Raw genomic sequence first — 25,611 nt, forward strand, 5'->3', positions numbered from 1 at the left:
GAGCCGTTGTTTTTATTGTTGCGCCAATCTCACTGTTTGGCTACCCAGTGTCAGGTAGCTCAGACAGGCTAGCTCTAAACAGGGTATTTGTTCCTCAAGGTGCGAGTCGTGCAGCGAGTTCTCACACTGCCCCACATTTCCCGGGGTAAAGCCGGATTGATTTAGCTAATTTCAGCGGGCCTCCCTCTCCGGAGCCCCAGTCCAGCCATCTCAACCCCTCGCACCCACCTAAGGCGCCGAGATTGGGCGAATAGCGAGCAAATACGTCCGCGTTTCTCTACCCGCTCCCCCGCCGACCTCCCCTCCTCACTCCCCGGCGCTGACAGCGGACAAGGCCGAGGTCGCAACAGAGCAGGCCCGGCCGCCGAGGCTCGACCTGTCCACCCCACCTCCGCATCCCACCACACCTCACCAGCAGTCCAGAACCCGGTTCCCCACCGAGCCGACCCTGGACAAGGTCGAGGGTAACAGAGATAACAGGGAGCACCGCATCACCACCACCACCACAACAACAACAGCTGCCAACATGAACCACCACCACCACACGCAGCAGCAGCAACAGAAAGCCGGCGAGCAGCAGCTCAGTGAACCGGAGGACATGGAGATGGAAGGTAAGCAATGGCCAAGGTGGAAGTAAACACACTCTTTTTTGTATTGTGTTTCGCACTTGGAACGACTGCACGGAAAATGAGTTTTGTTTGTGCAGACCGGCGCTAAACGTTACAGTAAACACGAAGGCCCGAAGCTAGCTCGGATAGCCGGTTGCATTTTTGCTGATTGTGCGTCCGTTGCAGCATACTTGTGTGGAGCTGACCTCATTTTGCATTATAAGCAAACGGAGCTTTAATATCTTTTCAGGTAGTGCAATATAATTCTATATGCACATAAAATCGAGGTCCTGGACTTTGACGCCATTAGAGCTCAGCCTCGACAACCATTCATTCAGCAGTTGTATTTCTAAATAAACCGTCCGGTTAACTGATGGCTGTTGCTGTGACAAGTTGACCGGTGCAGTTTGCTAAACCACCGCATGCACAGATGCCAGGCCTGATGCTAGTCGATACCTTAATGGTTTGTAAACACTGCGTTTGGTAGTATTTTATTGTAGAATAGATCAAGGCAGACTGAAGCATAATCTTGCTACTATTTTTACTTTGAGCTTTCGCTAGATTTCGACAGTTGTGTGCCCTCGCGTCTATCTAGATGTAATAAAAATCACCATTAATGCTACCAGAAGTTGCATTAATAGCGCACCTGACGTTGAAATACAGTTTGTCAATGCCCGTTTCAGAAATAACGTTATGCGAGCCGCGAAAATCCGGTGCGTTAGCATCGTGTCTGGTGCTTCGGACGTTAAATGCGGGTCTGCGTGAGAGATATCTGATATCTAACGGCTAAAATGTCTCTGCTGGCCATTTTGTACGTTGCGGCCATTAATATAAATCAATTGATATATTTCTGTGTTCACAACAGAGTCGTGTAAAACAGATATTGCCCTATGTGGTCATTAAAACGTGTTGAACGCAACTAGCATTGCTAGCGGGGCAGCTAGTCGTCAGCTAGTCATTTAGCTCGCAGGCCCGCTTCGTTGCGTGTATTCGCCAGCTAGCATGCTAGTTAGCTTCCCGGCTAACCCTCACGGAGGGGGTGTGTGGCGTTCCAAAATGGAGGCTTGTATTTTGCATCGTTCGATTTGGGCTATCGCTGAATGTTAGGCCTCGCCAGCTTCCCCCGCGTAATTCTCTTATCTCTCTCCAGATTCTCTTTAACATTACTATGCATTGACTTTATCCAACGTTGTTCGGCTAAGTTTTATTATAACCAGTCGGCTGGACTACGTAATTCCAGCTTATGTTGGCTAATAAAGGCCTGCAGACGGATCTGGTGTTTGCTAGGTTGCTAACTGAAGCGCAGATGCGTCAATCCCGATTTACTTAACAGCTCATCGTGTGCCGTGTTTAGCAGCACTGCCTTCAGGAACAATGGCAATCCCAACCATCCCACGTTAACTACCCCGTTATTTCTGTTCGTCGATATGTTGACATTTGTCACGATGTTGCGTGAAACGTGCGACAGTGCTGGCAAGTAACGGTAGTCGCCGCTGCGGTAAGCCAGGCCCGCACACGGACAGCGCGGGGATTTGCTGCTTCATTGTATGGAGGACCAAAAGGCATGGAGCTCGCCATTTTTAATGATCTATGTTTTTGTTAGTTCGATTTCGAGCCCAGGCCAGCTCTTACAGTGTGTTGCAAGCATTTTACACACTGAACATCAACCCCAGCAACATTTATATTGAGTTTGTACGTATATGAACTTCATCCTTAGTAGACAGTGGACGAAGCCCTCAGCTTCACTGCGTCATTCAGCAATGGTGATTGTGTTATTTGTGTTCTCTCACACAGCCTGTTGTTCACTCAAACGAACTCAACACAGTTTGAATTTGTGAATTGCTACTAAATTTTAAGCCCAGTTTTCCTGTCAGTGGGTTTCATCTTTGTTCCAGTGGTTGCAGGTGCACATGCTAAGCTCTCCCCACTGGTCTGATTAACCATTCTTGGGTTCTCCATCAGTGCACTGCAGCCTTACAAGGGCAGTGAAAACAAGTAGTCATAATAAAACTCCTCACTTTCACTTATGGGTCATGGCAACAGCACGCACACTCTCACACTGCATTTCCTTTATGGTGTTAGACTACACAGCTGCAGCAAGTTTTATTGTGTGCTACAAATGTAATTTTTTGTTTGTTAAAGGGTTTGTCAACCCTTGGGATAGCTCATTGTTTCCATTCTGTTATTCAGTCTAATACTGCTGTGGAGTCTCGTTCAATTGGTTGTATTTGTTATACATTCAGAAACTGAATTGACAGTATTAAAGTGACTATTAATCCTCACGTTTAAGTCCATTATTGCAGTATTATTTCTGAAAGTCAGGAACACATTTTAGTCTGATCTGATGCACCAAAATGTATTTTCACCACTTAGTGCCAAGTCACTGTAACAGAATGAGCTGTACCTTTTTAGATGCCAATTGTCTGAAACTATCTATTGACGTTGCTTGATTATTTTTTTTTTTTATAGGGAAATATTTAAAATTGTGTTTGAAATAATTTCGTCTACTTCCAGTCCAGAAGCCGTGGACTTGAAAAGATAAACACAGATTAGACTGGTTTCTTTCCGTTTCCTTCTTTAATGGGTAAATATTAAAAGTTACTGTTATAGCTCAGTTGTAGCAGGCATTTCGAGGCGCTATTGTACTTTTATTTTTTCCTGAACTGTGTATATTATACAGGAAGTGTCTTACAAATTTTTTTTGATGTATATTTGATGTCTCTTCAGCTTATATCAGAGGCATATACCTTTTTTTCTGTTCAGCATAAACTCCTAGATTCAGCTCGACTTGTACAGGTTTTGATTCATCAATGGATCCTTTCACCAAGATTTTCCTGCACATTGATACAAAAAGCAGGACAAGCTTGTCATAGAGTTGACTGACAGACCCCATTAGCTGGGTTTAATCCACTTGGGGAAACAAGGTCAGCTTCCTAAAGGACCCGGACAATAAGTTAACTCGCACAACTGTGTCTGAGGGCCTGCTGGTAGTTGAGAAAACACAGATGCACATGAAGAGCTTTCTCACAGATTGACTGACAGGGCAGCACATTTGATGACAGCGATCATGCTGGTGCCGTTGTTACTCTGAAATCTGGCTTCTGTAGCATCATTGTCAGCATCACAGGGTTTAGACAGACTTTACCGACTCCTGGCAGTCGGCTCAAAGCCCCTCTGATTCTGTCATCACCGTGTTTTGATAGTTTGTGCAGTGAGACGGCTCATTTGGCTGGGATAGATTGCGTCCTCTGTGCACGTGTGCTTTGTTTGAGTGATGACTTGCAGCTTAATCCTGCAGTGTATCCATAATTACCTAGCCCGCTGTTGCGCTGCTTGGTCTTTTGTTAGGTACACACACACACACACACACACACACACAGACACACACACTGTTCCAAGAGCTTGGAAAGGAGACTTCTCATGATGTCTCAGCAGGATTTTTCCAATACAGGACAGAAAATTGGATGGGAACGCTCCCAATTTATGCTTTTACTAAAATATTTCATTATCTTTATGACCAAAACATAAGTTTAAGGAGGTAATCATTTATTAAAAAAAAAAAAAAAAGATCTTAATGTTTTGCTCTTTCCAGTTTGTCTAAATACACGGCTTTAGTCTCATACAGGTGCTGTGTTTGGCTTTAAATAATTTAAATCTTCTGTCAGACCTCTTTTTTTTTTTCCTACCCTGCTTTATTGACCATGGGTTTTTGCGCTTTACCGCCACATTTCTAAAGCTTTTGTCATCTGTAGCACTACAAAAGCTTTCATATGAAAAATGAGATGGCTGTACTATCTGTCAGTGTGTTGCTGTGTGTACACACACACCTACACACCCTGATCATATTGTTTTTCTCTCTTTGTAGCTGGGGATACAGATGACCCTCCAAGAATCCCGGCCAACCCAGTGATCAATGGTAACGTGGCCATGGCAGATGGACACAACAATACAGAGGAGGACATGGAGGATGGTGAGGAGGATGTGGACTAATACAAACACTGCACTTTAACATGTTTCAGACTTGTCCAGTGACTGAAATGAAAACACAGATTTACCATATTACCAGATTTACCGTATTTCGTTTTTTTTATGGTCATTTTCTTTCAGGGTAAAGCTAACATATGAGTTTAAAGCTTAAATATAAAAGATGTAAGACTTCATAATACATTATACATATATCATTGCTCAAGCTGATTTTTTTTAGGGGGGAAAAAGTGCTCTTTGAAATACATGCGGTGGAGCTTGCTCTTGTTTCTGTTCTGTGAGTGTGAGTGCATCAACATGAAGGCAGACGGTTCTGACTGCCGCCACGCTATCGCAGTATTTACCAAACTGAAGGCCCTTTTAGGCACCCGGTCATTTTTACTGAATTGGGGAAAAGCTTGTTTTCACTGCCCTCTCATCTGCTGCTCTCCGATTGTCCTCCGTGCTTTTCGCAGACACCAGTTGGCGGTCAGAGGCAACTTTTCGATTTGTCGTTGAGCGCTTCAGCCGCCTGAGCGAGTCCGTGCTCAGCCCGTCCTGTTTTGTTCGGAACCTGCCCTGGAAGATCATGGTCATGCCGCGCTTCTATCCCGACCGGCCGCACCAGAAGAGCGTGGGCTTCTTCCTGCAGTGCAACGCAGAGTCCGACTCCACGTAAGTGTCCTTTTTTGCTCAGGGTGCACGGTGGCAGTGTCTGTGGTTGTTGTGGGCTGCTACATGTTGTTCCACGTCACAGTAATATAATTGACTTGACGAACGGAATATGTTTCTTCAGTGTTCACAAATAAATCATCCTCTTGTTTATAGTGCAGCAGCGACAGGATATAATTTGTTTGCATTTGCAGAAAGATAACGCAGCTCTGTAAATATTAAATATGGATGAGATTTGAGTGTACATAGGTGGGCACAGAAACGTAATCGAAACAACAGATTCAGAGTAAAGTCATGATGGAGGGAGAGACGGAGAGACTGCAGAGTTTCAGCGTAGCCCAGCGCAGCCATTTAATGCTGTAATACTGCAGTGTCGATACATGTCATTCCAGTTAACAGCAGGCCAGCCTGTGCTATTTGTGTATATGGTCTGAACACAATAACATTTAAATAGTTATGCTTTCCAGGTCGAGGACACGATTGATTTTCTATCCAGCTAAAGTGTGTCTTGGAGATGTATCCCAACAGCATGATGCTGCGTGCGTCCATGTTTGATTACGTGAATGTAGCACACAATGCGGTGAAAAGAAACCTGCTCCAACCATCTTACTGTTTCCTGATGGAGATGTCAAATAACTGTCTTCAGTAGTGCTTTTCTCTTTGCTGTGACTACAGTAATCAACATGCCTGTAGCTGGCTTCCTTTACACACCTTGTCGTCCCTGTGGTATTTGGCTGCACCCTTCCATTATTGTTGATGCCGATCAGCTTGAACCGTTTTTGGCTGAATGCTGCAACATCTGCTCATGATTTAAAATTAAAGCCCTTCTGAGTTGCATCTATGCTTCATTCAAGTATTTATTTAACCAAATCTTCCCTATTGATTGACATGATTACACTTTTCAGCAAAATCTAATTCACTTGTTAATTCACTTGTTTGCTTGTAGTTATTTTTGTAGATTCAGTGAGAAAGCTCAAATCCTTTTTATCCCTCGGATATAGTTGTAAGCTTTTTTAGGCACTGGTGATCTGTATTCAGTCTACAAGACAATTTAGAAATAAAATAGTTGCTTTGATGTTGTTCACATCAACATGTAATGTTTCAGGCTCAATGATGATCGAGATCGCTGCTTATTGATTCGCGTCACTTTTTATGGCTATTGAGAGGAAAATCTTCAACCTGTGTTCTGTTCTTTTTAGTAAAAGCATCATGAAGGTCTTGAAGAAAACAAAGCTGTCTGATACATCTCACTGTTCGAATACATCCTTTAAACCGTGAACGTGTGTTTTGTTGACGTGTTTCAGGTCATGGTCATGCCATGCACAGGCCATGCTGAAGATCATCAACTACAAAGACGACGAGAAGTCGTTCAGTCGCAGGATCAGTCACCTGTTCTTCCACAAAGAGAACGACTGGGGTTTCTCCAACTTCATGTCCTGGAGTGTGAGTACAAACATTCCAGCTTTAATTGATACAGGCAGCATTGTTTGAGGTTAGAAATTAACTATTAAATTACGTTGGCAGCCGCACTTTGTGAAAGATTTATTTTATGCTTTTGAGTTGTCCCATGAATTGTGACGTTCAAAGTTCATCTGAGCTTCTGTGCTTTACTTTAACCTGTGACAGCCTTGTTTCCTCCCGTCTTACCGGTTTTTGCGGTGCTCTGTTTCAGGATGTGACTGACCCAGAGAGAGGCTTCATTGATGATGACAAAGTCACATTTGAAGTCTACGTCCAGGCCGATGCCCCACACGGAGTGGCGTATGTGGAATTTCCCCTTGAAGCTTTCGGCATTGATCCCAGAAAGCCTTTTCTTTTTAATTCAGCCCGTGGTTTATTACTCTGATATTATTTCCTTTCTGTACAACCAGCTGGGACTCAAAGAAACACACAGGATATGTTGGACTGAAGAACCAGGGAGCCACCTGCTACATGAATAGCCTGCTACAGACACTCTTCTTCACAAACCAGCTACGGCGGGTATGGCTTTTTCTTTGTTTCAGTGGTTTTCGTGGACTGCATTAGAAGTAACCCCACCAGATTCTCACAGATAACGAATGAACAAAGTGGGGTCACAACCTGCTGGCCTGGTCATAAAATCTCTTGTCTGCTGCTGTTTTTAGTTGCATATTGATTTTGTTTTGTTTAGTCTTGCTGATGCATATCATTGGCCTTGCGGATCTTTCTTTCATCAGCTCTAAAATGCATGTTTCGTTTGTCATCCGGGTGTTATAGCAGGAGCACAGCAAAATTCATCGCGCAAAACAATGAAAAATGTCGGCCTCGGCTTGAGAGCATCTCTGTCCTTGTGTCCTGCTGTGAGTGGTCATGACGCTTCTCTTCCCAGGCGGTCTACATGATGCCCACAGAAGGGGATGACTCCTCCAAGAGCGTCCCTCTGGCGCTGCAGAGGGTTTTCTATGAGCTGCAACACAGCGACAAGCCTGTTGGCACCAAGAAACTCACCAAGTCCTTCGGGTCAGTTTTGCTTTTTTTATTTATTGACTGAAAAAACACACTTTGTCTTTTAAAAAGATGAATAATGAAACAAACGTTTTACTCGGATGTTGGTTCAGCAGCATAACTGTAATGTGAAAGTCCGTCTCGCCAGAGGTTTTGTCTGACTGCCCTTGCTGTGTGTTTTCATGTGAAGATGGGAAACACTAGATAGCTTCATGCAACACGATGTACAGGAGCTGTGCAGAGTGGTGAGTTTTCCTCCATCTGATGTTATGTATGTACACGCGTGCTTGCTGAGTGATTACTGATGCGTGTACGTGTGTTACAGCTCCTGGACAATGTTGAGAACAAAATGAAAGGAACTTGTGTCGAGGGAACGATTCCTAAGCTCTTCAGAGGGAAAATGGTGGTATGTATTCTTTTAGTTTTTCTCTTCTAGTCCACTCCAGTTGCTAGTTTTGGCCGTATATGTCGTGTATTTGTTACAGTTCCGTTTTGACTTATTTATAGTTTGACAAAAAAAAAAAAACTCTTCAGAGATAAACGTTTGCACACACTCTTTTTCTGCTCGGTAATTTCCTTGCAGCATGTATCACGGTGCACCTTCCGTAAACATGGTGACAAAGTAGGCTAACTTTGTACAGGATGTAGCCTGAAGGAATGTCTGTGTAAGAATAGAACGAGGTTAAATCAAGATTTGACCCCTTTGAAAAATGTTTTTAGCTTATTGTATCCTACATTCTGACTCATGTGGCTGTGTGTGTGTGTGTTCCTTTGCAGTCATATATCCAGTGTAAGCATGTGGACTACCGATCTGAACGGATAGAGGACTACTATGATATTCAGCTTAGCATAAAAGGAAAGAAAAACAGTGAGTAGAAGTGCCGCTTCTCCCTTGTCCTCCATTAATCACTTTATTGTTCTCTTTTTTATTGTACTTTATCTTTATTTCTCTATTACTTCTTTCAGAGTCAGTGTTCAGCTCTGTTAGGATATTTTTCTAACTTCATTTACGTTCTTGTCCTTTTTCAGTCTTCGAGTCATTCAAAGATTACGTTGCAACTGAACAGTTAGATGGGGACAACAAATACGATGCGGGAGAGCACGGCCTTCAGGTAAATGTTGATGGAGTCATCCTCACTATTGATTTATTTTATGTTCTTGTCTTTATTTTGCTCAGTTTTACTTCATTATTATATTCAACATCTAAAGGGAAGTTGGATCTTGCTTGCTTTCTGTTAACTCTTGCATTAAAACAAGAAAGTCTACAGAAATGTGAAGCTCTGTGTTTGATTGCTCTGAAAATATGGCGAGAAATAGAAGACTGCCTGGGTGTCTGACATGCTTCTGTTTGCTCTGCAGGAAGCAGAAAAAGGAGTCAAGTTCCTCACCTTTCCTCCGATCCTTCATCTGCAGCTGATGCGCTTCATGTATGATCCACAGACTGACCAAAATATCAAGATTAATGACAGGTGAGACATGCTTTACTTTGCTTGCATCGGCTATATAACAACGCCCAAAGAAGACGATTCCACAGCACTTAGTGTGTCTGTAGCTTCTAGTTGGACATAGTTTAAGAGAATCTGGTCCTTTATAACAAGAGAAGAAAAAGAGTCTGTTTCCCGAAATGTCAGTTTGAGCAGCCACTCTGTAAAGAGCAAGTCCCGACCTCCTGCTCCATGACAGTGAGAAAGGAAGTAGCTGAGAAGCTGTCCTGTTGGCCTTATCATATGATGCAAAGCCTCGTGCGCACTAATGATGACAGTGCAGTGAAATATTGCGAGTCGTTCAAAGCAAAGAAAAGATCATTTTCAGCTGTGTTGCCTGGATAAGCTAAGAGTTTCCCTCCTGATGCTGCCACAGGCGTATACCTAGCCCCTTCCGGGTATGTGAACGTGAACACGCACCCCCATTCCCCTCACTCGTGCCCTCATCTGCCCCTCCCGCCCATCCACCTGTGCTCACTGCGTCTTGATTTCCCTCTGCTCCACAGGTTTGAGTTTCCAGATCAGTTACCTCTGGACGAGTTCCTCCAGAAGCCAGACTCCAAGGACCCAGCCAACTACATCCTCCATGCAGTGCTGGTGCACAGCGGGGACAACCATGGCGGTCACTACGTCGTCTATCTTAACCCAAAAGGAGACGGCAAAGTGAGTGTCAAGGAACCAATAGTGAGAACAACTTTTTTTTATGCACCTTTCACCAAAAGATTTAGCGGGAGTGGATTTAGGCATTACAGAGGGGCTTCACTTTTTTGGGGTTCAAGCTAAGGGAGGACTGCATGTTTGTCCATTTTAACCAACATCAGCATCTTCACTTTTGAGTACTGTCAGTGGATATGGAGCAATAATGGAGACATGTTGTCTTGAGATATTTTCTTATAAATTGAAATGTTTAGAGAGCTTATAAATACATTAATTTAAGGATATTCAGAAATTGTTGCCGTTTTTAGATGCTCTCTAATTTTATTTGCATATTGAGAAGTCAAGATGCAAAATTATGTGATATATATAAAACTGCTGACGTACTTGGGAGTAGCGGTCTTTATGATTCAGAAACCTGCTGCCTGAGGGCAAATACAGACCAGCGTCCTGACAGATGGGTCACCTACCACCTGTCGTCAAACAAAAGGATGCTTTAAAGCCAGGCTTTTATTACATATGCTGTGTAATGAATATTGCTTTGCCAGAAAGTGAATACGTCATGAGAGCAGTGTGGTGGCTAACTTCACACCAACTTGACTTTTTTTCTACAATTCTCTAGTTTGGTTAATAAGAGATTAACTCATTTGGGCTCATCCACTTAAGACAGGCTCAATAGATGCTCCTGTACATAAAATGTTTTCCTCCAAAACATTTAGTATACTTATGGGGTTCATTAAATATATCTCAGTGATTTAAAGTCGGTGATTATCTTAAGTTCTTTCTGGTTTTCTCTTCTTCCTCACTCTTCCCTCTCTTCTTGGGTTTTTTTCCCCCCCCATTATCTGTGTCCTTCTTTCCCCTTCATTTCTGCCCTTCTTTCCTTTACCGTTCCACCTCTGCAGTGGTGTAAATTTGACGATGACGTCGTGTCACGGTGCACCAAGGAAGAGGCCATAGAACACAACTACGGCGGACACGATGACGACCTCTCAGTCCGCCACTGCACCAACGCCTACATGTTGGTTTACATTCGTGAGTCCAAGCTCAGTGAGTAATACGCTTCTTCCTTCCTCTGATTCAAGTTTACAAAGGGTTTGAAAATGCCAAAGTACAACACTGTCGTCATTGTGTCAGTCATATATTATGATTAGAATTAAATCTTTAAAAAAAAAAAAGATGATTTTTGTGCTTTAAACTGGTGGTCAGTTTCTTACTTGGAATTTGTGATGTTTCCCAGGCGAAGTGCTTCAGCCCATGACTGACGTGGACATCCCTCAGCAGCTGGTGGAGCGTCTGCAGGAAGAGAAGAGGGTGGAGGCACAGAAGAGGAAGGAGCGCCAAGAGGCTCACCTCTACATGCAGGTTCAGGTAGGGAGCCAGAAAGGCCGCTGAAATGTTTCCTCATTGATTTTAAACTGGTCCATTGTAACTTACTACCAAACAATTTTTACATTCCATGAGGACATGTGTCTGCTTCTCCTGTTTCTCGAGACGCTGTGGCATTAAAAAAAGTAGTTTGAATCAACCTCAGTACATTGAGAATTTTTCAGTTGTTTATTGAGCTGTTAGTACATGCGCTCTCGCTTTTTGGTGCTTTTTACAAGCAGTAGTCCTCTAATGGTGTTGGACATAAAATGGTTTGATGTGTTGTCTATTTTGGGATGTTGTGTGCCAGCCAAACAAGACAAAATGTACGAAGTAAAAGTGAGGCTCAGCAGTGTGAAAAGCAGCACCAGTCGGTTACAGGATGTGGAAAGTCGGGTCAGCATTCAGTTTATCAAAGCTTTTTGAGTTTTTGAAGTAAAGTTGTGGTTCATTTGGGAATTAGGTTGAAACTTTGAGTTTACAACAGCACATGCAGGTTTGCTGTTCACATTCAGCTGTTCTCCATTAAAAGCAGGTCATGAAAGATGTTATATCACTGAAATATCTGCGGTCTGTCGATCAGGACACTGGTGCCAATGCCAAGTTACTCCAATGTCATATTCTCATTTTGTATGTGTTTAAACCATCTGATTGTTTTGGTCCTCACTGAGTTTGTTCATCTCCTTTCACTGAATAGATGGTGACAGAGGACCAGTTCTGTGGTCATCAGGGCAACGACATGTACGACGAGGAAAAAGTCAAATACACAGTCTTCAAAGTCTTGAAGAGCTCCACGCTGCAGGAGTTTGTGCAGAACCTCTCCCAGACCATGGTGAGCGTCTCAGAGGAGTCTCCCTGTTTATACTGACATGTGCTGTTGCTACAGATGTCTGCAGATTCTGTGAAATACTCCTGAACAGAAACTCTGACCCTGAAATTATTCTCTGGTCGTTTAGAAGACTCCCTAAACCTGTCTGTGTTTGAAGCAAATTATTTCAGGTGGAGCTTAATTATCCTAAAAGAAGCCATTATCACACACGCTCTGCACATTGAATTACTGCTCTGAACACTGTGGATCTGTAAGAGATGGCTTCTTGATTATCTTGTTCACTTACAGTGTATACTCTAAACCGCCTGCTGAAATTATAGACAGCAGAGTAGAATAGACTTTATTGTTTCCTACCACTGATGAACTAGCTGCAACTCTGGAGAGAATAAGTGAGACAAAATGAGTTTTGTTGCTAAACAGGGAGGCTCGAGTTCTTGTGTCATGTCGCATCTGTCGCTGACTTTGTGGAGCAGATCAGAAGGGATAGTAAAGACAGTGACTGACATGCTGATGTGCTGCAGGGTTTCCCACAGGAGCAGATGAGGTTGTGGCCCATGCAGGCCCGAAGCAACGGCACAAAGCGGCCTGCCATGCTGGACTACGAGGCTGACTGCAACAAGTCGGTAGGTGTGTGTGTGCGTGTGTGTGTGCATGGCATGCGGAGGTGTTGTCGGTTTTGTCTTACTTCGGCACACCTGCTGGTGTTGAAGTGTATGAAAATGTGTCGGATCAGATCGTTAAAATCACCCGATGGCTGCCAGCGATGGGGCTCGACGGCAAAGGTTTTCAAACGCCTGTGTGCGTTTCTCTTTCAGATGATCGACTTGAGTGACAACGAGAACCCCTGGACAATATTCCTGGAGACGGTGGATCCAGAGATGGCAGCCAGCGGGGCCACGCTACCCAAGTTCGACAAAGACCGTAAGTCCTGCGCATCCAGCTTCATGACAACACCCACAACCTTCATGTGTCTCTTTAGTCTGTTGCACAGTTTTTTTTTAGCTGCATTGGGTTTTTGTTGTCATATTTGAACTTGTAAGACTTGAACTGCTACTTCAACCGTTACAATCACTGAATCTTTGAAGCCTAACTGGCCTCTTTCTCCTCTTCAGATGATGTCATGTTGTTTTTGAAGATGTATGACCCCAAAACCAGAAGCTTAAATTATTGTGGACATATCTACACCCCTATATCCTGCAAAATAAGTAAGTGCAATGTGAAAACACTCGTCGTTCAATTAGAATTTAAAACGGATCATCCTTTGTAGTCGTCATCCGTGGCGGAAGCACTTGAACTGAAAGATGGATTTCTGTTTGTCTCTTCGCGCTGTAACCAGGAGACCTGCTTCCAGTCATGTGTGAGAGAGCAGGGTTTCAGCAGGAAACTAGCCTTATCCTCTATGAGGTGAGCTATTTATACAGCCCTCACTCTCTGGCACACTCCTCTGTATTTTTCTCACTTGCTTTTTCACACTCGCATAAAGAGACTCTTCTATCAGGCACACCAGCATCGCTCAGGCTTCCTTGTGCAGTTTTACACCGCCACATGCTGTATATATTCCTTTTTTTAGACTTAATTTGTTCAAATGTCCTTCAGTAAATACTTGTAATAAAATCATGAGATAGATGCGGTTTGATGACATTGAGCCCTTGATGCTGTGTTTTCCAGGAAGTAAAGCCCAATCTAACAGAGCGTATACAGGACTATGATGTCTCTCTGGACAAGGCCCTGGATGAGCTCATGGACGGGGACATCATTGTCTTCCAGAAGTGAGTTTTATGACTCGCATTCCTTGCAGTTTTCACATTTTGCATGTGCTGACGCGCTGTTTGACCGAGGAGCTGTATTCCAGAAATGTCCTTCCATACATGATGTATCCAGATGTTTGAACCCGATTCAGAGGCTAAAAGAATATAAAAGCCAATAAATACTGATCCAGGTAGATAAGAGCAGCAGATATTTTCATAATAAACCTCTTTGCTTCCACTTCCTCACCATACACTTTGGCTAACTTGTTTAAATGCGTGAGATCCTTCTTAAGTCGATGTTTGTGCTGCTGAAAGGTCACGTTCAACAACTCATTTGCTTCAAAGTCAGTAACAGGTGTAGCTAAATGTTTCTGTTTGGATACAAGCAATCCTGCTCTGTGCTCCAGTTTTTTCAAGAACCTCTCTGGAAAAGGCCAACGCCGCGATGAGGAGCTTCACTAGTCGCTACGCAGCTGACATGTACAATTGTGTGTAATTTGCTTTGTGAAAACAAGAGTCAAAACATCTCAGCTCAATATACGATGCAATATAATCAGGGCCGGGAGCACAGTACTTCACTGTTTACCTTCCAAGACTCGGCCTCAGTGCAATCAAGAAAATGAAAGGCAAAAAAGTAGCTTGGCGAACAACTGCGATTACATGGACCATGAGTTTTCCAGTCATTCGTCGATCCAGTTAAAGCACGCCAAGTAAACACTTTTTGAGATGACACTGGCCTTAATTAAAGTTCCAGTTGGACGGTGTGTTGTGACGTCATAGTATAAAGCATTTCCACATTGTTGCAGTGGCTGAATCAGATTGTATTCTCAGTACATTTAAACTGAAGCCTCAGTCTGATCAGTTCACTCAGTGTTCATGGAAACGGACGATCTGATCCTTCGTTCAGTAGATGAAGCTGTTGTCGGCCTTTTCCTTCATCCGCCTCTTGGTCACGCCCGTCTTCTTTCTAACTTCTGCACGTTCCGTAACGCAGTCGTGTTTCTCCGCCGCTGCAGGGACGACCCAGAGAATGACAGCAGTGAGCTGCCGACAGCCAAGGACTATTTCCGGGACCTCTACCACCGGGTGGACGTCATTTTCTGTGACAAGACCATCCACAACGACCCCGGCTTCGTGGTCACACTGTCGAACCGCATGAACTATTTTCAGGTTAGGGCAAAATTCTTTTTTGTATTAGAAAGTGTTTCTTCTCAGTGTTTTCCTCTTCCTGTTGGCATGTCGGTGCTGATGAGGCAGATGACGTCTGGCAGGCCTGCAGTGACAGGCGCCGCTCACGGCTGTGTTGTGTGTTTGTCAGGTGGCGAAGACGGTAGCGCAGAGGTTGAACACGGACCCCATGCTGCTGCAGTTCTTCAAGTCACAGGGGTAGGAGGCTTGTCTCATCCATACATGCAGAATAAACGCGCGCTCTGCGAGTGCAACAGCAGTATAGCATGTTTTTATAAGTTGTTGTAAAATTCTGGTTGAACCCTGTTGGATTTGTCATCGTATTCTCTAATAATTCCAAACTGTATCATCATCTTGTGCACATGAGGCTTGAGTTGTCAGTAGAAATGTTGCGTAACCTGTCCCCCCCCACCTGTCTTTGTTGTTTTCCTCTTACTCCTCCCTCTCTGGCTCTATCCTGTCCTCGGCTTTCTCCCTCTTCTTCTGCACCGCTCCAAATTTTCTTGCCTTGCCCTGCCGTTCACCTCCCTCTCCCCCTTTTCTCTCCTTGTCCACTCGGCTGTTTTCTCTCTCTCTCTCTCTCTCTCTCTCTCTCTCTCTCTCTCTCTCTCTCTCTCTCTCTCCCCCTCTCCGTCGCTCTGTTGCCCCCACACCCCCCTCCGTTGTCCTCCCCCCCTGCCTGGTGGTGTGGTGGCCAGGTACAGGGACGGTCCAGGGAATCCTCTCAGACACAACTATGAGGGAACGCTGCGGGACCTGCTGCAATTCTTCAAACCTCGTCAGCCCAAGAAACTCTACTACCAGCAGGTCGGGACTCTTCCGATGGGTTTCTGAATTCAAAAAGGTGATTGCAGCTCCACTTCTAAGTAGCTTAAAATCCTTTCTTTCTCTTCTCTCGTCTCCAGTTGAAGATGAAGATTACGGACTTTGAGAACAGGAGGAGTTTTAAATCCATATGGCTCAACAGTCAGTTCAGAGAGGAGGTAACGCACGTTTCCAGCTGCTGCGCGACGCTGTGTGACCGGCGCCAACCGTGTGAATGATGCTCATGTTCCCTGTTGCAGGAGATCACCCTCTACCCTGACAAGCATGGCTGTGTGCGGGACCTTTTGGAAGAATGTAAAAAGGCAGTGGAGCTGTCTGAAAAAGGCTCAGAGAAGCTCAGGTATCACGTGCGCCCGTTTGGTTTCCTTTTGCGACAGCTGTCACGTTCTGATAATCTGCTGCTGCTTTGCTAAAGTGTGCCGTGGTGAAATCAATACAACACAACTGGACTTTCCGATAATTCAGTTTTCTTTAATTTGATCATGTGTTCTTGTGCCTCCTTAACTGTTTGACAGTGCTAGGTTGTTGCCTCCTGTTATTTCTGTCTCATTCTTTTCATGTTTTCCCTCATGTAATGGGATGTTCTGCTCTGAAAAATTAGTTCTTGAGCTGTTTGAAAAGCTGCTGCGTTGTCTTCACCCCTCTGCAGGCTGTTAGAGATAGTAAGCTATAAAATCATCGGGGTTCACCAGGAGGACGAGCTGCTAGAATGTTTATCTCCTGCTGCCAGCCGCACCTTCAGAATAGAGGTGAGTGTCTGTTTTTAACTCTCTGTGGGTCAGTTTTTTAGATGTTTCACCTTCTTTCACTTAATAAGCCGTCAGCCTGACTCTTGGTTCAGATTATTCTGACTTGTTTAAAGTCGACCCCTTCCAGCTGAAGGTTTGGAGTCCGTAGCAGTAAACAGGAATTCCAGCTTCCTGCTCCAACACAATGAAAACATCAACCACCAGATGTCACCATAAGTGCAGTTTTCACAAGAGCAGTCTGATGCGACTCCATCTATTTTTTTTTTCTTCCCTCATCCAGGAAATTCCTCTGGACCAGGTGGACTTGGACAAGGACAGTGAAATGCTCATTCCTGTCGCTCACTTCCACAAGGAAGTCTTTGGCACCTTTGGGATTCCCTTCTTGCTCAAGATCAGACAGGTGTGTGTCTCTCTCTCTCTCTACACACATACACACACATGCGTCTTTCTCACCCGCCTCTGCTCTCTCTCTGCAGGGCGAGTCATTTCGAGAGGTAATGAGGAGGATCCAGACCATGCTGGACATCCAGGAGAAAGAATTTGAAAAGGTACGCTCAGTTAAACCCGGCTTCGTTTAGTTCCCACCCCATTCGTCCCGGGCACACAAGTCAAACGTGCCTTTGTGTGTTCTCAGTTCAAGTTTGCGATTGTGATGATGGGCCGGCATCAGTACATCACCGAGGATGAGTACGAGGTCAACCTGAAGGACTTTGAACCACAGCCAGGTATTTCCTGCCTCTCGCTGCTGATGCTTGATTGATACTGGTTTAATGCGTCCAAACCCAGAAACGTCTCGATAGCAGAGATCTTCAGGTGTTTGGCTCGTCCCGTGTGCCATTTACTTGTTTCAGCTCCAAAAACATGGCTGTGTTGTTTTAGTTTTGATGTGAAAAGCAGATGATTTGTGGTGAGGCAGCAGCACAGGGAGTCTCTCACCACTCCTCCGTCTGTATCCTCACCAGGTAACATGTCCCACCCGCGCCCCTGGCTAGGGTTGGATCATTTCAACAAAGCTCCAAAGAGAGGTCGCTACACTTACCTGGAGAAAGCAATCAAGATCCACAACTAAACGCAGCCCCCCCCCCCCCCTCCTCTGAGTCCTCCTCCTCCTCCACCTCCACCTCCCGACCTACTTTAACAAACCATAACCACAGACTGTAACCAACCGTGTGCGCCCGCGTGTGTAAGCGTGTTTGTGTGCAAGAGACCGTTTGAGTGTGTGCGCTTGTGCGTGCGTGTGTGCGTGCGCACGTGCGCGCGTGTGTGTGTAACCATCACTTTAACAGGCCGCCTGGACACCTCTACAGCTCTACACCGGCACCATGTCTCTAGTGATGCGGATCTCGCTGCAGCTGATGGATTATTCGTCAACCACAAAAATAAATTGCACCAACCACCTCCTGACTGTTCATTTTGTTGTATATTTTCTTTTTTTTTTTTTTTTTTCAATTGTCTCCACTATGTTTGAGGCTGTTTGGTTTGTTTTTTGTTTTTTTCTTTTCTTTCTGGCTTCTCTACCCATCGCCTGCTTTTTGTTGCCTGTTTGGAAGTGGGAGAGATGAAGTTGTATTTTAAGTTAAAGAAGTGAAGAGGGGAGAGGATCTTTTGCATCCCCCCCTGCCCCACACACACATACTCTCACACACACTCACACACCTTTTTTTTTTTTTTTTTTTTTTCCATCCACGTGACTCACCAAATGTTTTTCCCTTCACTTTTTACAAGGAGTTGTTTTTAATATAGAGTTGTTGAAAGGAGCACTGCGCTGCTTTTATGCAGTTTGATGGAATGTTTGTTGCGAGGACTGACTTAGAAAACGAGTGGGGCAGAGGGGGGCCAACGGTCTCTTTTTTTGGAAATGTGTTTTTAGAAAAAAAAAAAAAACTGCTGCGACCCTGTCATCCACCCTGAAACTGTCGAGTTGCCCCGATCAGGTTCTTGTTGCTTTCTGCTCCTCTAGTGCAACAAAAATCAGTATTTCTGAGTTTACACACAATTCTTCTTTCTCTTAGTTTCGGTTGGAGGAAAAAAGTTGGTTTTTTTTTTTGGTTGTGTTTTCCCTCTCTTTCTGCAGATCTTGTATAATAAAATGGAAAAAAAAAAATCTGCAAAGCGGCATCTGTTTTAAAAATAAATTTTGGGTAAAATGAGGCGAGCTGTCTGTATTTCATCTTGAGCGTCGGAGGTTTCTCAGGACTGGCAAAAAATGTACATTTTGGTTGCTTGGTGATTTTTCAAGGAACACACACGTGCACGAACAATACACCCTTTGACTTTCTCTTCCTTTTATTTTTTTTCCTTTTGAGGCGGGGGTGTTCAATGTTTTTATTTTTTTTATTTTTTTTTTTCCTCAGTCATTCCTCCTCTGATTGCAAACACGCACACACACGAGCTTGGCCTCCCCCCCCCCCCCCCCCCCCCCCCCTCCCGTCACCCCTGTTGATTGAACCTGGTTGGGAGCGGCGGCTGCGCTGTGCTTGGTAGGGAGCTGCAGACACTTAGAGCCCCCCAGGTCTGAGGATTGTGTAGAGACAAAAAACCAGCAATGTAAAACACTTTAAACCCTATGAATTTTTTTCTTTTTTTTTTTTTTTTCGGTTTTGTTTCTTTTTGAAGCACAGATGGAATGCACCCCATAATAGCGCATAGCTGGCTCTGTAAAGACAACATTTAAGAATTGTATATTTAAAACTATGAACGTGTAAAATTAAAGAGAAACACACGCCTTTGTTGTTGGGTACAGAAGGAGCCAGGTGTTCATATTTCTTGTGTGTAGGTTTCTTTTTTTTTTTTTCTTTTTTGCGTTCCTGATGTACCATTGACAGTTTTTTTTTTTCTGTTACATTTTAATTGTTTTTTTTTTCTTCTCAGAAACTAACTGCATTGGTTTGTCTTGTTAAAAAAAATGCAGTACAAAGATAACCTGCAGAATCACACCTTAATTTGATCTTTTCCAGTTTAAAATCCTCAGTGTAGCAGCAGTGTACGACAACTATTCCTGTATATTGCCTTTTTGCTGGAAAATGTATGTTGAATAAAATTTTCTATAAAAACAAGCTCACAATTCTACTTTTCCATGATCGGTTTTCAGAAATTATGTAACTCACAAGGACATTTGGGATGGTTTAACATCTCTGCTGTCTTAATTTGTGACTTTATGGTTATTTATCTCAGCATGAATGAGAAAAGAAACGGAGTCTATCCTGTACAAGATCAGCTGGGCCTGCCTGCTAAGCCCCATTTTATACTCTGGATTAAACACTGAAACTATACTGAGATTAAACAGGAGTTTTGGGAAACAGATATCACCTTTAGGATTGAAGTTAAGCTTAATTTCCTCTTTAAAGGAATTTAGTCTTTGTGGAGTTGAAGCAAAGAAGCATTGAAAAGGCTGATGGGTACTTTATTTCGCCTCTTATGATGCCATGGCTCTTTTGACTCCCCAGTTATTTCTACGACTGTGATTTTTCTGATAGAATGACTGGAACAGATACTTTGTCACAAAAAACTTGAAGTTTGGTTCTTTTATGATTTTTTTTTTTATGGGTTAACAGAAAAAGTGACCAAATCTGCTGGGTCAAAAATACACATACAGCAATGCTAATGTTTGGTTACATCCCCCTTCATCATTTTCGCTTCTATTCAGTGTTTTTGGTCGCCATCCACAAGCTTCTGGCTGAATCTTGGACCACTCCTTTACAGAATTGGTGCTGTTCAGTTAAATGTGTTGGCTTTTTGACGTGAACTTGTTTCTTCAGCATCGTCCACATGTTCTCAGTGGGGTTTCAAGTCAGGACTTTGGGAAGGCCGTTCTGAAACCTTAATTCTAGCCTGATTTAGCCATTCCATTACCACCTTTGATGTGTGTTTGGGGTCATTGTCCCATTGGAACACCCCAGCTGTGCCCAGGACCCAACCCTCGGTCTGATTTTAGGTTATCTTGAAGAATTTTAAATGTATTCCTGCTTCCTCAGTATCATCTACTCTCTGTGAGGCATCAGTTCCACTGGCTGCAGAACAGCCCCACAGCATGATGCTGCCACCACCGTGCTTGACGGTAGGCATGGTGTTCTTGGGGTTGTTCTCTGGGCGTTGTGGCCGAACAGCCTGATTTTTCACCACGGAACTTTCGTCCAGAAGGTCTTGTCTTTGTCAATGTGATCAGCAGCAAACTTCCTCAAGACTTCTTCAATCAAGTCTTATGATTCGCTTTTTCAAATCTGTGCTGAGCTCCTGTAACTTTCCCATTGTGGCGTTTGTATCCAATGAGGCCTATTGAAGTGGCCTCAGGGAAATCACCAGCTGCAGTCACTCATAATCACTCACAAGAACTTAAGAGGCCGTGCTATGAAGACCATTTCATTGACGCAACTTTCTGAGTCACCAAAATTGTTAATTCATGTTGCAGTATGTATATTTTTGACCCAGCGGATTTGGCCACTTTTTCTGTTAACCGAGTCATAAAAGAACCAAACTGCATGAATGTTTTCTCTATTTGTTTTCTCAGCTGATCAGAGCCTCTCCATGTTTATGATCAGTCCACTGACCTGCATGCTTTTCCCCTCAGTTCATCTAAAAAGTGTTCTGACCTCTGACCTTTCAAAAGAAAAGCACAGAAACAGAGAGAGTCACAGCAAGGTGTCACATATCATCAGTATACTTGTATTTATTAGAGAAAAATGTGTTTTAAAATAGTAAATAATAGTAAACTAAAGAAATCCACGCATGCTCAGTTTCATTCAGTGGGGGGGGGGGGGGGGGCAACAATGTGAGAGGAGACACTTTTCCAGCTTTCTCTTTACAAATACGAAAATACCACAAACCTAAAATATGTTTTCAACAAGCTCGAACAGAAGAAAGAAATAAGAGAAAAGAAAAAAAATTATAAAACTATAATATTATGTAAGACACTCAGTGGTAACATCATCTGTACAGTGCAACCTGATCTAATTCAGCAGCTCTGTGATAAATTTGACTTATTTATTATCGTAAACAGTCCGAAATAAATTCCAATTAGGGTAAGGTTGGCAAATTGAAGAATGCTAAAATAATAAAAACACTTCTCACAATAAGTATTCCAGTTCTGAAAGGTGAGAGTGAAGGGTTAATTTAAGTTTGAGGCAGAATTCATGGCAGAGCTGCATGTGTTTGTACCTGATGAGGAAACCCGTGACTTTATATGTTACTGATTTATTTTTGCATTATTCTCTGCAGTGCAACAAATGCTGGTGTCAGACGCTTAATCACTGGTTTGAAGGTGAAGATTTGAATGAGCTACACAGACTTCTATACTGTATTTACAGCGTACAATGTACAGTGTCAATGTGTTCCTTTGCTTTATTTAGCAGTGGCAGCAGATATTTTGTACGGTTGCTCTTGCTTACTTCATACGGGCCTGTTTGAGGTTGAACGTCGAAGGTTTTGAAATTGATTTCTGATTCGACAGCTCATCTGTTTATTTTCTGAACACACAATCCCTTTAAACATAAACTGTTTGACGGAGTCTATGTACAAGCCTTCATTATAACAACACTATTTATGCAGACACATTAAAACGTTTCATGAAAGTGTAATGGTTTAATGGAACAGCTCCAAAAAAAAAAAAAAAGTGCACGGGGTGTGCTTTAGAGCACTAAAAGTCAATAACATGATATTTAAGCTCTGGCAATACGATCACCCCCAGTCTCTTTGCTAACAGTATGATGCGATGCAGAAGTTGCTGATGTCCTATTTTTGCCTTTTGGCCGTGCTGTGGCTCATCCGTAGAAATAAGCTGCCCTGTACGTGTGACCTCTCTCTGTCCAGTTTCAGAAAAATAAGATCATTTGGCACGCCGGCCTGTTTAATCTTCATCCCAGACAGAGGGAGCGGCAGCAGGATGGTGTTTCTTATTTCTACGGGTGGGTTTGTTGCCTCAGTGGTGTCATTTACAGCATTTTCTCTTCTCGACGTGCAGCACTCTGTTGCAGATGGGGGCAGGTGTGGTGGGCGTCCTTGAACCTTTTCATGAAGAATGGGATCAGGCAGAGCACAGGACTACCTGGAACACACACACAATGTTAGATCATCCATATTTGAATACCATTTTTCATTAGTATGCAGTTACATCCATCCACCTCTCACTCCAGCTGGATAAAACAGGTTTGTGGATGGGTGGAGGAACCTCCAGGTGGAGCACTCTTACCCGAGGCAGATGAAGAGTAAGCAAAACAGCCAGGCGTATTTCCCCGCTTTGTATTCCACGTTGGTCCTGACCTGCTGCTGGCACGAGGAGCAGGTTGTGGTGCCGGGGTTAAACCCCAGCCCTGTGTCGTAGCTCACATACTTACTCCTGCCGTCGTCATTTATTCCAGTGGTGTTGATCACTGAGGAGGAAGAGGAGGAGAGAGGGGAAGCAAAGCAAAGAAAGGAATTTGAAATCAACAGTGCACAAATTGTGATTGATGATTTTGGTGTAAAATGTGGGCTTACCTGGCCTATTGGTATCCTGGGGATTGAACGGCGAGTGGACTTTATAAAGCTTCACATCATCTCCAGCTGCAGCAGCCAGACAGGGAGGAGAGGCACTTTAATATGACATGACTGAGCCAGTGATGTGCACGTGCATTTGCATTGGTACTTACATGGTATGATGTAGGGAGGGAGTTCTGACTGAGGTCCATCCGCACTCATTGTGCTGCCAAAACAAAATAAAACAGGACATTAATGAAGAGCCGAGTTTGGAAATAACAAACCTCAGAAAACCCTTCAGGACAGCTTCTCATGTCACTTTTCCTATTTTACTACAGATGCAATGCAGTATCTCGCCACTAGATGGCGCCCTACACACATGGCTGGCTCTGATCAAACTTCAGAAGGAAGCATGTTGGTCCACAGCCACCCATCCGTCAGCCCTCACCAGCCCAGTGTTCATGCATGCTGCATTGTGAGGATGCTTCCTGCAGGAAACGCCTGAGGGTGTGACTGAGGAGAGACAGGTGGAGGTTTTCAGGTGTGGCCAGGCTGAAACCTTTTCTGTTCACAAAGAAACGCCCGGCGAGGGATTAAACATGTCCATTCAGTTCAAATCGTCTATAGTTTTAGGCGATCTTTTAATCCACCTTTGAATCGATTGAGTCTTTCTCATCTGTAGTTGTGTTCACTTCGGCTTTGTTTTCCAGGTGAAACAGGTTTGCAATAATTAATTATTAGAAATTTCAGACATTATTTCATATCAGAAACAAATGCTGAAGACTTACTCATAGGGTTGTGCAGTTTAAATGCCAGCAGGGAATTCTGCTTGATGTGGAGCCGCTCACCTAACTTGAGGCCTGCTCGCCATGAAAACCACGAACTCCAATGATACAACAACTAACTATACCTGCTTTTCAATATTTAGATCAAAATTGAGCCCACATTGCATGTGACCAGAACATTTTTTAGTTTCTGCTTTTTCTCTTTTCTCAGATCAACATTCAGAGTTGCTGTAAATTCTGCGTTCTCACCAGCAACCCAAACTATTAGGCGGCTAATCGCTCCCACAATAGGTAAACTGGAGAAAGATCATCCACATACGAGCTAAATGTTTCTGATATTTTTAGTTATGACGCTTGTCTGTCGGCTCAGAAACGCCACTGTCTCTAAAAAATCCCCCAACTGAACCGGTGAGATTGCTCTTATGCAATAAGACCTTCACCTGTTATCAAGTTAATGAACTTAATCAGACACGCACGCAATGTAGCATGGGAGAAATGTTTGGGCCATTGTGAGGCAGGATTGCATTCCTTAGCTGTGTAAAGGAAGAAGACTTTTTATTTTGTGGTTGCAGAAGGATTTCATATGCACTAACATGATAAAGCTCATTAAACGAGCCGTTTCCCTCTACAGGGTTATATCTGATGATGCTTTTATTCATGTTAAGTCCCATAAAACATAAATCCTGAGGACCAATTTTTGAAAATCAGTGGTGAAAATCTCCAAAGCTGCACATTAACATGTCTGTGTTTCTCTTTTTTTCAATGTTCTCAACCATAAAAACCATTAAATGCCATGACTCAAGACCCCCACTCCGTCAGACACATCGAAGCTCACAATCCTGTACAACACCCTCCAGCTCAGCTATCGGATAACGTCCACTGAGTTGTGTTACACTGATGTACATTCACAAGACTTAAATACCATTTACGTGAACAAAAGTTTCGACTAATCCAAAGCAAATCCTAAAATGTAACAAATTACCGTACGAATGCTTGTTTTTGCATTAAAAGTGAAGACAGCCCCTCCTGCTTTTGAGTTTCTCTACATCACGAACACACTCAGTGCATGAGCCCGGTGAACTTGATCCGTGTCATTCATTTTCCGGCTCGGAGCTGAAGCCGCTGTTCATGATTTGTTGCTGCAGTTTCGCACCTGCAGAAGATGACAGACTGCTTTGTCACTGTGTCAAAGACGGACGCACAGCGAGCCTGTATCCACCCATATGGTGGTGCAGGAATGCCGCCGAGCGGCGTGCTTCTCTCTGAGTCACAGAGTCGGGGTGTGACGGCCCCGAGTGCCTGCTGCTGGTCCTGACCTGACACACTGCACGCCCATGGATCACAGACCCATTCTGACAGGACTGAATGAAGGAGAGACCAGAAGAACCTGAGTGTAGATACAAATCTTTGACTGTAAGATCTCTCTGTGCATGTTTTCATTTTTCCAGATAGGAGGCATCTCGAATCAGGTCAGCTGGATTTGGTCATATGATGAAGCCACTTAAAAAAAAAAAAAAAAAAGAAGAACTTCTCCCAAGACATACGATTCAGTTGATGTGATTCAGTTTGCTTTGAGAAATTAATGTTACGTATTATCTTTTTTTTTCTGTCTCTGTATTTCACAATTCCTTCAGCTTGTTAAGGTTAAGGTCTGCATTGATCTTGCAGAACTAGTTGGCTTTGTTCCACCTCCACTCATAACAACCTGAAGGACACTGATTGGGGAAAAAAAAAATGGGTGTGTTGGTTTCAGGTTCATCAAGGAAATAATTGGTTGCATAAATATGTTCCCAGAAGCTTTTGAACCTTGATTTATCTGGTTACT

General features: G+C 43.6%; 1 protein-coding gene across 5 annotated transcripts; it reads left to right on the plus strand.

Annotated features, from left to right (window-relative positions):
* The first annotated feature begins 389 nt into the window (after positions 1 to 389).
* On the plus strand, positions 390 to 19,090 carry usp7 (ubiquitin specific peptidase 7 (herpes virus-associated)). 5 transcript variants are annotated; one of them, XM_030088824.1, is made up of 31 exons: positions 390 to 611; positions 4,474 to 4,578; positions 5,048 to 5,246; positions 6,548 to 6,686; positions 6,916 to 7,004; positions 7,115 to 7,223; positions 7,591 to 7,721; positions 7,897 to 7,951; positions 8,032 to 8,112; positions 8,484 to 8,574; positions 8,736 to 8,818; positions 9,066 to 9,175; positions 9,697 to 9,874; positions 10,750 to 10,899; positions 11,090 to 11,215; positions 11,910 to 12,044; positions 12,563 to 12,664; positions 12,857 to 12,962; positions 13,154 to 13,246; positions 13,378 to 13,445; positions 13,710 to 13,810; positions 14,806 to 14,959; positions 15,108 to 15,175; positions 15,676 to 15,784; positions 15,883 to 15,960; positions 16,042 to 16,142; positions 16,452 to 16,551; positions 16,832 to 16,951; positions 17,028 to 17,099; positions 17,186 to 17,276; positions 17,514 to 17,687. In XM_030088824.1, the coding sequence occupies exons 1-31, from the start codon at positions 527 to 529 to the stop codon at positions 17,618 to 17,620; spliced, it is 3,336 nt and encodes a 1,111-aa protein (XP_029944684.1). In that variant the 5' UTR covers positions 390 to 526; the 3' UTR covers positions 17,621 to 17,687. The 5 variants fall into 5 exon arrangements, with proteins under 5 accessions (XP_029944684.1, XP_029944687.1, XP_029944685.1 ...); XM_030088827.1 differs by having other exon boundaries at positions 10,750 to 10,894; positions 11,085 to 11,215; positions 15,682 to 15,784; XM_030088825.1 differs by having other exon boundaries at positions 527 to 611; positions 10,750 to 10,894; positions 11,085 to 11,215; positions 17,514 to 19,090.
* The last annotated feature ends 6,521 nt before the right edge of the window (positions 19,091 to 25,611 follow it).

This window comes from Salarias fasciatus, chromosome 4 (assembly GCF_902148845.1).
Source record: "Salarias fasciatus chromosome 4, fSalaFa1.1, whole genome shotgun sequence".
In the NCBI taxonomy this organism is placed as follows: domain Eukaryota; kingdom Metazoa; phylum Chordata; class Actinopteri; order Blenniiformes; family Blenniidae; genus Salarias; species Salarias fasciatus.